Here is a 14,632-nt window from a genome sequence, read left to right as displayed (position 1 = left end):
TTCGTTTCTTTTCTTTTTTCCATTGTGAAAATTCGTAATGAACATTGCATAGCGCGCATGCACCATTATATCTTTCACCTAAAAGGGAGGGAGGGATCAGTGTCCAGTCTGGAAGTGCCGATATTCACATAAATATTTGCATAAAAAAATAATAATAATATTCGTCATTATGAATATATAGCACTATATTCTAAATATTTGCGAAATCGCAAAGTGACGATATTCGCGGTACAAAATTTGCATTTTTAATATTCGTGCTCAACACTAGTTGGGACCCATGCCCACAACAGTGCTGTGTGTAGGAGGCTGTATAGTAAGCACACAGAGTCCCAGCCACTCTATACTAGTATAGGTTTTACAGTAAATTAGATCTATAATATGGTGTCTGGAGAAACATGGCACCATATTTTATGCATAAAGGAGACTTCAGAAAAGAAAACTGTGTATCACTCCATATGAAAATAGAGGTACAAAATGACCCCACAGAAGTGTATGGAAGTCCTATTGCGGCTTTCTAAAACTCTGAGATTGTACGTAGCTGTAATAAGGCTATGTACATAGGGACTAACTCTGTCTCTCACCAGAAACCTTTCTTCCTTCCCTAGATCGCAGCTTACTTTCCACTTGTCTGTTCATTTTCATCTTCATTTTACCTCCTCTCTGCATTTCCGGTTCTCCGAGTTCAATGAAGAAGTTCTTATTTTTTTCATATTCTTCATCATCGATGATCTGAATTTCAATATACCTCCTGGAAGAAGACATACATTCATAATACTGAACACACAGACAATAAACATATACAAATTTACATACACATTATAAATAAACATACCTTCACTTTATGCATCAAGGCTTTAACAGATAAAGCTTATCATTAAAGGGGTATTCCAGGATTTTTTTGTATTTGACTATGCTACCTGTATGTGACAGTTTTTTTCACAATTCTTCTGTGATTTTCACCCCAAGATTTATTTTTAACAGCATATAAAATGACTGTTGTCTCAGATTTGTGGGGGATTTGACTATGCTACCTGTATGTGACAGTTTTTTTTTACAATTCTTCTGTGATTTTCACCACAAGATTTATTTTTAACAGCATATAAAATGACTGTTGTCTCAGATTTTTTCCACGTTGCAATGCGGCCGAGACATGACCTCACTGGTCAGCTGATGACAGGGAGCCTGTCTGCTTCAATGGGTGGAGGGATCGCTTGGTGGGAGGGAGATCAATCTGCAACTAATGCAACAGCTGTAGGCACCCTGATTGAATACCACAGGTTTTTTGAATGGATGCAGCTTATTTATGTTTCAATGGGTGGGGTGGCTGATGTGTGGGAGGGAGGAAAATGGAATTATGGGATTTGTAGTCTTGAAATACCAGTTTACAAAAAGCTAGCCACAGTGTTATGGTAATCTCACAAAACAGCCAATTAGTCCCAAGACAAGCACAGATCCTTCCTAAGCATGTCCATTACTGTCTGGCAGGTATGTACTAAAATCACCTTATAGTGGATAACCCCTTTAAGCTTAAAAAAAAAAAAAAGTTTTGTATGTTGTACATCTTAGCAAAACCTTTCTGACTTGATTGACTGGAGACAGACTAAGCTGTGACTTCAGCTTACTTGTAGACTTGTAGCTGTAGACTTGACTTAAGGCCTTTTATGACTCCAGACACACTCTAAAAGGGTCACTCTCATAAAAATTTTTTTGCTATTACACTCCTTATGATAAAAATATATAAATATTTCTAATTTACTTTGTTTAAAAAAAATGAAGTTTTATATGTTTCATTTGTGCTTAACCCCTTAAGGACTCAGGGTTTTTCCGTTTTTGCCCTTTCGTTTTTTCCTCCTTACCTTTTAAAAATCATAACCCTTTCAATTTTCCACCTAAAAATCCATATTATGGCTTATTTTTTGCGTCGTCAATTCTACTTTGCAGTGACATTAGTGATTTTTCCCAAAAATGCACGGCGAAACGGAAAAAAAAAATCATTGTGCGACAAAATCGAAAAAAAAACGCCATTTTGTAACTTTTGGGGGCTTCCGTTTCTACGCAGTGCATATTTCGGTAAAAATTACACCTGATCATTATTCTATAGGTCCATACGGTTAAAATGATACCCTACTTATATAGGTTTCATTTTGTCGCACTTCTGGAAAAAATCATAACTATATGCAAGAAAATTTATACCTTTAAAAATGTCATCTTCTGACCCCTATAACTTTTTTATTTTTCCACGTACAGGGCGGTATGATCTGAAGTTTATATCGGTATGATGTTTGTTTTGATTGGACTTTTTGATCACTTTTTATTAATTTTTTAATGGTATAAAAAGTGACCAAAATACGCTTTTTTGGACTTTTGAATTTTTTTGCGCGTACGCCATTGACCGTGCGGTTTAATTAATGATATATTTTTAAGTTCGGACATTTACGCATGCGGCGATACCACATGTGTTTATTTTTTTTTTTTTTACACTGTTTTATTTTTTTTATGGGAAAAGGGGGGTGATTCAAACTTTTATTAGGTAAGGGGTTAAATGACCTTTATTAACACTTTTTTTAACATTTTTTTTGCAGTGTTATAGGTCCCATAGGGACCTATAACACTGCACACACTGATCTTTTACACAGATCACAGGCGTGTATTAACACGCCTGTGATCAGTGTTATCGGCGCTTGACTGCTCCTGCCTGGATCTCAGGCACGGAGCAGTCATTCGCCGATCGGACACCGAGGAGGCAGGTAAGGGCCCTCCCGGTGTCCGGTCAGCTGTTTGGGACGCCGCGATTTCACCGCGGCGGTCCCGAACAGCCCGACTGAGCAGCCGGGTCACTTTCACTTTAGAAGCGGCGGTCAGCTTTGACCGCCGCTTCTAAAGGGTTAATACAGCACATCGCCGCGATCGGCGATGTGTGGTATTAGCCACGAGTCCCGGCCGTTGATGAGCGCCGGGACCGACGCAATATGATGCGGGATCGCGGCGCGATCCCGCTTCATATCGCGGGAGCCGGCACAGGACGTAAATATACGTCCTGCGTCGTTAAGGGGTTAAAAAAGCTCAAGAGCACATTTTCCCCCATCTCATACACAGACTTTGGACCAAAGTCCAAACACAGGAAGTGCAGCCTGGAGTGCTGAGGGGGGGGGGTGTCCAACCAAGAGCATATGGTAGTTAAGTGTGAGAGGAGCTATGATTGGATGAGGCTGGACACCCCCCCCCCCCCCTCAGCACTCCAGGCTGCACTTTCTGTGTTTGGACTTCGGTCCAAAGTCTGTGTATAAGACAGGAGAAATGTACTCTTGAGCTTTTTTAAGCACAAATAAAACATAGAAAACTTCATTTTTTTTAAAACAAAGTATATTAGAAATATTTTTTATTTACCATAAGGCGTGCAATAGCTCAACTGCACCTCAGCAAAGACTCAGGAACTAAGAGAGAAGAGACTCCTCCCAGGGAGGTGGGGTCCCATTGGTCACCCTTAAGTCACCTGGTCACTGATACCCCCTGGGTAACATTCATATGACAACTGGTGATCGCATGTTAACCTTTCTTAAAGATACAACATTCTTATATACATAACATATGGGATAATATACAATTACAGTAGAACAGATGCAGGGGGGGCCCAGGGGACACTGTAAGGAGGCTGCCTGACAGGGCAGCAAGGGTACGGGGCAACAACTTCCGTACTGGGCCACCACAATTATATGAAAGGTATCATGTGTCTCCTTGTCCTGACAGCTATTTAACAGCATCAGCAGTTTGGAACATGACTTGCAGCTGACAGAATCACTTCAATGTAGTTTTAGCTCCAACGCATTTCTCCACTGTAATGGATTCAGATAAGGAATGCCCTGTGTGCACATGTTGCACCCATTGAATAGTATTGTGCCTCCTAGAGAATAAACTTGTGCTCTATCTGTACTCAACGATCAGTATTTACAGCTAAATCTAGCCATTTTGTAGGCAATAAAGAGCTGTCTTTGGTCATTGCTGTATCCATCCTTTATACAAGTATGTACATATACTTCTATTCTCTCCCCTACACCTAAAATAATACACTCTTGCTGTGGTTACTCTCATAGTCATGTTGAGACTAATCTACCTTTATGGCTGGGTTAAAATTGGTAGAAGGGCCCATACCACACCTTATTACAACCAGAAAAAGTGAAAAGGCACATATGAATGTGCCCCTTTCACCGAATATTATGAGAGTTACATCTAAATCTGTCACTCCTTTAGGAATGCCTGGCCACCTTTCTTGAATGGATAAGATCAAGAGACTGCTGTTTCTGGGAGGTTCAGTTCCTGGAAGTGAGTAATGCATATCCTGCCTATATAAATTATGGCCACCAACAGGGGAGTCAAGGTGCCAAGGTTAAACTCCAACACAGGGGCGTATCTAGAAACCACAGGGCCCCGGTTAGAAAAATTGCCCTGGGCCCCCCTACCACCTGACAACCCGCTTCCCCAATCCCGGATGACCACTTACTCAGCCACACAAAGATATCTGTGAACAAAGCACTGATGGGACAGGGGGATACACAACTATATAAGTGACTAACGGGCAAAGCCAGACAGACAAAACAGGCATTGAAGAATAAGCAGCCCATTTTTCTGGTGGGGGTCCAACTGCTGGGACCCCCACCAATCACCAATCAGCTGTGGTAAAGCTATAACTCCCATCATTGTCCAGGTATATACAGGTCGGCACTGTGCAAAGGTAGGTGCCAGGGATTGTCAAATCCATTAGAAATAAAGGAATCCTGGCACTCGATAAAAAATGCTGAAGCAATTCTTTCCATTTATTTAAAGCATAAATTGTAGAACATATATTGCAGCAAGTCTTTTTCAACTGCATAATTACACAATGGGACAAAGACGCTTTTTATGTACGCCCAACAAGTGAAATCAATGTCATCACTCACCCAGAACCTCCCACGTAGCTGTACATCAAAACACACGTGACAATATTTTTATGAATGAAATTGATAAATAAGACTCATACTGAAATTGCTCCATCTACCTCTATCACTGAAAGAGACCCTTTGAGCCTGGAGAGCCTTAATTTACGGATTAAAAGTCGTTTTTTGTCCACCAAAAATGTATCATCCTGTTGACACTTTTGTCAATTTGGTGACAGAGAGGGAAATACCCGACGTTCAATAATCTGTCTACCCTAGAGGGATGAGCTTTGAATTCTCTGTCTGCTGATAAAAACATCACAATAAAAGCAGCCGATAAAGGCGGATCTATAGTAGTAATGGATACCATTAAATATAAGAGAAATCTCACCCCAATTAGAAGACAGAGAAACATACGAGCCGATAGACAGAGATCAATTATCCATCATCCAACACATGATCTCAGATATGATTGTCAAATATACGGACTGTGGTGTTATTGATGATAAACTTGCAATATATCTACAAAAGGATTTTCCAATAACTCCTGTGTTTTACATCCTACGGAAGATCCACAAGGGATTAACAAATCCTTCAGGTCGTCCCATTGTGGCTTCGACAGAGTCAGTATTATCCCCTCTCTCTATTGTTTTTGAGAAGTCCTTAACACCATGGGTTGAAACTAACCCTGCTTTTTTGCTGGACACATCGGACTTCTTAAAAATTCTAGAGACTGTGACTAATATTACAGATGACACATTGCTGGTAACAATATATGTTGTTAGTCTATATACCTCAATAGAACATAGTAAAGGGATGGCTTTTGGAACGAAGTAATCACACTGACATACATAAAGACTTTCTGGAGGAAATGTTGAATATCGTATTGAGGGAAAATTATTTCCTCTATGAGTATACTTTCTACAAACAAAAGAGGGGCTCGGCAATGGGGGCAAACGTGGCCCCCCATATGCAAATGCATACATGTCATAGTTTGAAAATGTCTATGTATATCCTAATGACTTATTCCAGCGACATGCTAAATTGTGGAAGAGATTTATCGATGATATTGTATGCATATGGGAGGGGCCACGTTCATCCTGCTTGGAATTTTTTGACCACCTTAATAGTATAAGTGATGAACTAAAATTTACACTAACTTGTGACACTGCCAGCGTCAGTTTTTTTGGACACCCTGATTTCAAAAGATGGTACAGGAAACCAACGGACAAGAATAGTTTGCTTCATTTTTCTAGTGCCTATCCTCCATCAGTTAAACGTGCAATTCCTTTTTCTCAAAGACAGAGAATATCTAGGATTGTCAAGGACCTTGTATTAAGAGAACAAAGATTAGAAGGGAGATTTAGAGAGCGAGGATACCCAGATAGGGTGTTAAATTCAAGACCACAGGGAGAAAGATCGGTTAGACCAAAAGAAAAAATGATCCCCTTTGAAAGAAATTTTCATCCCCTAATATATAAGGTGGATAAAACCATTAAAGAACACTGGCACGTCCTAGAGAAATCCTATCCAGGCATCGAGGAATTTAATAGAGCACCCCTTATTTGCAATAAAAGGGCACCAAATTTGAAAGATAAGCTCATTAGGGCTGACGTTGGCAGTACTAAAAAAAGCGCAATGAAGTAACATGATGCGAGGCAACAGGATCACACATCCCCATTCAGGAAAAAGTTTCCCATTACTAAGTTTTTTACATGTCATTCAAAAAATTTGATTTATTTGATAAAATGTCTTTGCGGTCTCCTATATGTTGGAGGGACCACCCAGCGAGTAGGAGACCGCATAAACAGACATAAATCTAGCATCTGTTGCTCAAAAATAACCATGCTATATGCTGTACCCTCCCACACGTAAAAAGACAAGAAGCGCTCCATAGTGCATTAAAAGGGTAATATAACTAAGCCGATATTAACGGATGCGCTTACCCAATAGGTTGTGCAAAGTCAAGCACAACACTGTAAAAGGTATTCCACAATGCAGCCAGTCCCACCACCGCAACGGTGTAGCAAATGTAGCAAAAACCTCCAACGTGTTTCGACGCCAGGACAGGCGTCTTTTTCAAGTTCACAACATCTAGATGTTGTGAACTTGAAAAAGACGCCTGTCCTGGCGTCGAAACGCGTTGTTCCAAATAAATCGCCTAGTGATCTTCTTGTTCCTCATCCATTCTGTGCCAATTCAAGTCCTTGTGGAGTTTGGAGGTTTTTGGTACCCTCCTACACATCCATACCTCTTTATAGCTTACACACATCTCTACACATCCTACATACATCTTGCTTAAACGCAGCTATCATTCATACACACACATTATTCATACATACATCATACAGACAGTACATGCACACATCATTTATACACACGCCACCTCTGGGTCCCCCCAACACATGCATAACACATACATACACACAAATCATAAATAAACACATATCATACATACACCCGCTGCCTCCAGATCCCTCTGCATAATACATCTCCACACATCATACATACATCCTTCTAGCTTACACACATTTCCACACATCATACATATACATCTTGCTTACACACATCTATCATTTATACACACACATCATTCATACATACAGTACATACACACACATCATTCATACACATGCCGCCTCCGGACCCCCCACACATGCATAATACATACATATCATACATACACATACATCATACATAAACACATATCATACATACAGCAGTAAATGGTAGAAATGAATCCCACACTCATCACGTCCTGATATCGGGGGCTCAGAGGCATATCCGGTGGTTTCGTGCTAATGAGCACTTCTTCCGGCCTCCATATCATACATACACCCACCGCCTCCAGATCACCCCCACATACATCATTCATACACACACACACATCATTCATATATATATAGTACATACACACATCATTAATACACATGCCGCCTCCAGACCCCAAATCTCATATCAAGCACCCCCACCCCGCTCCTCTGGACCCCAAATCTCATATCCCCCCCAGACCCCAAATATCTCATATCCCCCCACTCCTCGGAACCCCAAACCTCCCACTCTCTTCCAACCAACATACCCCCTCCCCCTCGCTCCAGTGCCTCTTCACCTGCGGCCGCCATTAAGATCAGCACCAAGGACTGCTGGTGTCCGGGTGCAGGCGGAGGCAGCGCTGCACTCATAGCTAGGGAGCGCAGCAGCCCGGCCATTGCTGCAGGCATTAGGAGCCTGCTTGCGTGCCAGAGTGCTCTCGGGGGGGCGGGGGGGTTTGGTCGCATTATTGGGCTTATGGATTGTGGTTCAGGCTAGCGCTGGGGGGAGGGGTGTTGAGGCAAGCGTCGGGTGCTGCAGGTTGGGCTGTGCCTGAGGGCCCGACCTGCAGCTGAAGTATAGTGTCGTGGCAGTATAGTTTCTTGCCTGTGGGCCCCCCGTTTTATGGGGCCCGGTCGCAATGGTGACCTTTGCGACCTCTATAGCTATGCCACTGCTCTGACACTTCTATGGCTAACAGGGCATGGTGGGATGCTGTAAAATAAGGCCACCTCCACAATTTTTTTAACTGTATTTTTATTAGAGAATGTCATACAAATATAAGAGTACAAAACCACGTGAAGCAATAAGAAACACATACCTCAATGGGGAGGGTACAGCTTTGCTTGGGGAGAAGATGGCTAGAAGGGTGGAGGAGTGTTTAAACTAGGGACTTGGGGGAAGGGAACCTACAGCAAAGAGGGGGAAGATAGTGTAGATAGAGAGTTGGGAATTATAAATGTACCTGGGGGTGGAGCGGAGGGAGGGGTTAGAATAGTTAATAGGAATAGGCTTCATAGGAAAATAAAACTTACACCCTTGAATCCCATTAACCCCAATAACATAAAGGATGGAAATGTAAAGTGTATGTTCACAAATGCCAGAAGCCTAGCAAATAAAATGGGGGAGCTGGAGGCCTTGATACTGGAGGAACATATTGATATAGTTGGGGTCACTGAGACATGGCTGGACTCCTCGCATGACTGGGCTGTCAATCTGCAGGGGTTTACATTGTTTCGCAAGGATAGAATGAACAGAAAAGGTGGTGGAGTCTGTCTGTAAGTAAGAAGTGGTATGAAAGTCAGTGTGAACGATGAAATAGTGTGTGATGATTTTGAGGAGGTGGAATCACTGTGGGTAGAATTACAAAAGGAGGGAAATACTGAAAAAATTATATTTGGGGTAATCTACAGACCCCCTAATATCACTGAAGAGATAGAAGTTCGGCTTCATAAACAAATAGAGAGGGCCGCCCGGGCAGGTACAGTGGTAATAATGGGAGATTTTAACTATCCAGATATAGATTGTGGTCCGGGGTTGGCTAAAACTACAAAGGGGCGACAATTCCTAAATTTATTGCAGGATAATTTTATGGGCCAGTTTGTGGAGGACCCAACAAGAAGTGATGCCTTGTTGGATCTGATCATTTCCAACAACGCAGAGCTGGTTGGTAATGTAACTGTGCGGGAAAACCTTGGTAATAGCAACCACAATATAGTTACTTTTGACTTAAAATGTAGAAAACAAAGACAGGCGGGGAAGGCAAAAACATATAACTTTAACCTCTTAAGGACGCAGGGCGTATGGATACGCCCTGCATCCCGAGTCCTTAAGGACGCAGGGCGTATCCATACGCCCGTGGGAATTCCGGTCCCCACCGCTAGCCGGTTGGGGACCGGAGCCGGATGCCTGCTGAAATCGTTCAGCAGGCATCCCGGCATATCGCCCAGGGGGGTCATTATGCCCCCCCATGTCGGCGATCGCTGCAGATCGCTGGACAATTTAGTCCAGTGATCTGCGGCGATTCCGGGTCAATCGGGTCTCCAGTGACCCGGTGACCCGGAATTACTGGCTGATCGGGGCCGTCTCCAAAAGCCCCGAACAGCCAGAGCCAGCAGGGGTGAGGTGGCACTGGTGCCACCTCACGATCGCCCTGATTCGTCGGCCGGATTACCGGCCGACCAATCAGGGCGCCTACTGCGGGTGTCACTCCCGCACCCGCTCCGCCCCTCTTCCGGAGGGCGTGAGCGGGTGCGGGAAGACGACCCCTGGTGCTGGGGACCCCGATCCCCGGCGTCCATGTTGGGATCGGGGGCCCAGGAGCGACGGCGGCGGCGGCGAGGGACAGCCTGAGATGGAGCAGCAGCAGGAGGTGAGTTACAGCCTCCTGCTGTTGCTTAGCAACAGCTCCCAGCATGCAAAAAGGGCATGCTGGGAGCTGTAGTTATGCAAAAGCAGGAGGCAGACCACCACAACTCCCAGCATTCCCTTATGGGCATGCTGGGACTTATGGTTTTGCAACAGCTGCAGGCACATTTTTTTCTATGGAAAAGTGTACCTTCAGCTGTTGTATAACTACAACTCCCAGCTTGCACAAACAGCTAAAGTGCATGCTGGGAGTTGTAGTGGTGCATCTGCTGGTTGCATAACTACAACTCCCAGCATGCCCGTTGGCTGTCGGTGACTGCTGAGAGTTGTAGTTTTGCAACAGCTGAAGGCACACTGGTTGTGAAACTTAGAGTTTTTTTTTTTACCTAACTCAGTGTTTCACGACCGGTGTGCCTCCAGCTGTTGCAAACTACAACTCCCAGCAGTCACCTTACACCATGCACCGTACATGATGGGAGTTGTAGTTTTGCAACAGCTGGAGGCACACTGGTTTTGAAACACTGAGTAAGGTCACAAATTCCGTGATACATAACCAGTGTGCCTACAGCTGTTGCAAAACTAAAACTCTCAGCATGTACAGTCTGTCAGCGCATGCTGGGAGTTGTAGTTTTGCAACAGCTGGATGTCCCCCCCAATGTGAATGTACAGGGTACACTCACATGGGCGGAGGATTACAGTAAGTATCGGGCTGCAAGTTTGAGCTGCAGCAAATTTTCTGCAACAGCTCAAACTGCCAGCGAGAAACTACTGTGAACCCCCGCCCGTGCGACTGTACCCTAAAAACACTACAGTACACTACCACAAAAAATAAAATAAAAAGTAAAAAAACACTACATATACACATACCCCTACACAGCCCCCCTCCCCCCCCAATAAAAATTAAAGCGTCTGGTACGCCACTGTTTCCAAAACGGAGCCTCCAGCTGTTGCAAAACAACAACTCCCAGTATTGTCGGACAGCCGTTGACTGTCCAGGCATGCTGGGAGTTTTGCAACAGCTGGAGGCACCCTGTTAGGGAATCACTGGCGTAGAATACCCCTATGTCCACCCCTATGCAATCCCTAATTTAGGCCTCAAATGCGCATGGCGCTCTCACTTTGGAGCCCTGTCGTATTTCAAGGCAACAGTTAAGGGTCACATATGGGGTATCGCCGTACTCGGGAGAAATTGGGCTTCAAATTTTGGGGGGTATTTTCTGCTTTTACCCTTTTTAAAAATGTAAAGTTTTTGGGAAAAGAAGCATTTTAGGTAAATTTTTTTTATTTTTTTTACATATGCAATAGTCGTGAAACGCCTGTGGGGTATTAAGGTTCACTTAACCCCTTGTTACATTCCCCGAGGGCTCTAGTTTCCAAAATGGTATGCCTTGTGGGCTTTTTTTGTGGTCCTGGCACCATAGGGGCTTCCTAAATGCGGCATGCCCCCAGAGCAAAATTTGCTTTCAAAAAGCCAAATGTGACTCCTTCTCTTCTGAGACCTGTAGTGCGCCAGCAGAGCACTTTTCACCCCCATATGGGGTGTTTTCTGAATCGGGAGAAATTGGGCTTCAAATTTTGGGGGGTATTTTCTGCTTTAACCCTTTGTATAAATGTAAATTTTTTGGGAAACCAAGCATTTTAGGTACATTTTTTTATTTTTTTTTACATATGCAAAAGTCGTGAAACACCTGTAGGGTATTAAGGTTCACTTTATCCCTTGTTACGTTCCCAGAGGGGTCTAGTTTCCAAAATGGTATGCCATGTGGTTTTTTTTTTGCTGTCCTGGCACCATAGGGGCTTCCTAAATGCGGCATGCCCCCAGAGCAAAATTTCCTTCAAAAAAGCCAAATGTGACTCCTTCTCTTCTGAGACCTGTAGTGCGCCAGCAGAGCACTTTTCACCCCCATATGGGGTGTTTTCTGAATCGGGAGAAATTGGGCTTCAAATTTTGGGGGGTATTTTCTGCTACTACCCTTTTTAAAAATGTTAAACTTTAGGCAAACCAAGCATTTTAGGTAAAAAAAAATTTTTTTTTTTTACATATGCAAAAGTCGTGAATCACCTGTGGGGTATTAAGGTTCACATTACCCCTTGTTACGTTCCCCGAGGGGTCTAGTTTCCAAAATGGTATGCCATGTGGGGGTTTTTGCTGTTCTGGCACCATAGGGGCTTCCTAAAGGTGACATGCCCCCCAAAAACCATTTGACGCTCCTTCCCTTCTGAGCCCTCTACTGCGCCCGCCGAACACTTTACATAGACATATGAGGTATGTGCTTACTCGAGAGAAATTGGGTTTCAAATACAAGTAAAAACTATCTCCTTTTTACCCCTTGCAAAAATTCAAAAATTGGGTCTACAAGAACATGCGAGTGTAAAAAATGAAGATTGTGAATTTTCTCCTTCACTTTGCTGCTATTCCTGTGAAACCCGTAAAGGGTTAAAACGCTTACTGAATGTCATTTTTAATACTTTCGGGGGTGCAGTTTTTATAATGGGGTCATTTATGGGGTATTTCTAATATGAAGACCCTTCAAATCCACTTCAAACCTGAACTGGTCCCTGAAAAAAAGCGAGTTTCAAAATTTTGTGAAAAATTTGAAAATTGCTGCGGAACTTTGAAGCCCTCTGGTGTCTTCCAAAAGTAAAAACTCATCAATTTTATGATGCAAATATAAAGTAGACATATTGTATATGTGAATAAATAAAAAAATTATTTGGAATATCCATTTTCCTTACAAGCAGAGAGCTTCAAAGTTAGAAAAATGCAAAATTTTCAAATTTTTCATCAAATTTTGGGATTTTTCACCAAGAAAGGATGCAAGTTACCAAAAAATGTTACCACTACGTTAAAGTAGAATATGTCACGAAAAAACAATCTCGGAATCAGAATGATTACTAAAAGCATTCCAGAGTTATTAATGTTTACAGTGACAGTGGTCAGATTTGCAAAAAATGGCCGAGTCCTTAAGGTGAAAAAGGGCTCAGTCCTTAAGGGGTTAAAAAGGCAAACTTCCCTGGGCTGAGGGCTGCACTACAGAACATAGACTGGGGGGAGGTGTTGTCAAATACTGATACAGAAGGTAAATGGGACATCTTTAAATCAACTCTAAATAACTATACATCTAAATATATACCAAAGGGGAACAAATATAAACGATTAAAACTAAATCCTACATGGCTGACAAATGATGTTAAAAGAGCAATAAACAACAAAAAAAATAGCCTTCAAAAAATACAAATCTGATGGGTCAGCGATAACATTTAAACAGTACAAAGAGCTTAATAAAATCTGTAAAAATGTAATAAAAACAGCAAAAATTCAAAACGAGAGACAGGTGGCCAAAGAAAGCAAAACTAATCCTAAATATTTTTTTTAGATATATAAATGCAAAAAAAACAAGGACAGAGCATGTAGGACCCCTTAATAATGATAATGGGGAGGTTGTCACAGGCGATCAAGAGAAAGCGGAGCTACTGAATGGGTTCTTTAGTTCTGTATACACTATGGAAAAAGGAGCTGACATTGGCCAGGTCAGTGCTGGTAACACATCATGTAATGTACTGAACTGGCTTAATGTAGAGATGGTACAAGGTAAGTTAAGTGATATAAATGTAAGCAAATCCCCAGGGCCGGATGGACTACACCCAAGAGTTCTTAGAGAGGTAAGTTCAGTAATATCTGTACCCCTGTTCATGATATTTAGAGATTTTCTGGTGTCTGGTTTTGTGCCAAGGGACTGGCGCAAGGCGAATGTGGTGCCAATCTTCAAAAAGGGCTCTAGGTCTTCCCCAGGAAACTATAGACCGGTAAGTTTAACGTGCATTGTGGGTAAATTGTTTGAAGGACTTATAAGGGATTACATACAGGAATACATAGGGGGTAATTGTATTATAAGTGATAGCCAGCATGGGTTTACTAAGGATAGAAGTTGTCAAACCAATCTAATTTGCTTTTATGAAGAGGTGAGTTGAAGCCTTGACAGAGGAATGGCTGTGGATATAGTGTTTCTGGATTTTGCTAAAGCATTTGATACTGTCCCTCATAGATGTCTGACAGGTAAGTTAAGGTCTTTGGGTTTGGAAATTTTAGTTTGTAACTGGATTGAACACTGGCTCATGGATCGTACCCAGAGAGTGGTGGTCAATGATTCGTACTCTGATTGGTCCCCGGTTATTAGTGGTGTACCCCAAGGTTCAGTACTGGGCCCGCTGTTGTTTAATTTATTTATCAATGATATAGAGGATGGTATTAACAGCTCTGTTTCTATCTTTGCAGATGACACCAAGCTTTGTAGCACGGTACAGTCTATAGAGGATGTGCATAAGTTACAAGATGACTTGGATAGACTAAGTGTCTGGGCATCCACTTGGCAAATGAGGTTCAATGTGGATAAATGTAAAGTTATGCATCTGGGTACTAATAACCTGCATGCATCGTATGTCTTAGGGGGGATTAAACTGTCAGAGTCACTGGTAGAGAAGGATCTGGGTGTACTTGTAGATCACAGTCTACAGAATAGCATGCAATGTCAGGCTGCTGCTTC

At 42.6% G+C, this 14,632-nt stretch overlaps 1 protein-coding gene across 6 annotated transcripts in view; it reads right to left on the bottom strand.

Moving 5' to 3' along the window:
- Positions 1 to 14,632, bottom strand: part of LOC130277011 (sodium/calcium exchanger 1-like) — a 319,182-nt gene that overhangs the window by 33,979 nt on the left and 270,571 nt on the right. For 5 of the 6 annotated variants that reach the window (XM_056527170.1, XM_056527173.1, XM_056527169.1 and 2 more), the window contains exon 3: positions 582 to 748. In XM_056527170.1, the coding sequence (XP_056383145.1) occupies positions 582 to 748 (167 nt within the window). The remainder of the gene's footprint in view (positions 1 to 581; positions 749 to 14,632) is intronic. The other variant, XM_056527172.1, reaches the window with a different exon arrangement.

Source organism: Hyla sarda, chromosome 6 (genome assembly GCF_029499605.1).
Source record: "Hyla sarda isolate aHylSar1 chromosome 6, aHylSar1.hap1, whole genome shotgun sequence".
Classification (NCBI taxonomy): Eukaryota; Metazoa; Chordata; class Amphibia; order Anura; family Hylidae; genus Hyla; species Hyla sarda.
Note: the sequence above shows the minus strand (reverse complement) of the source record. Positions and strands in the feature narration are given on the sequence as shown.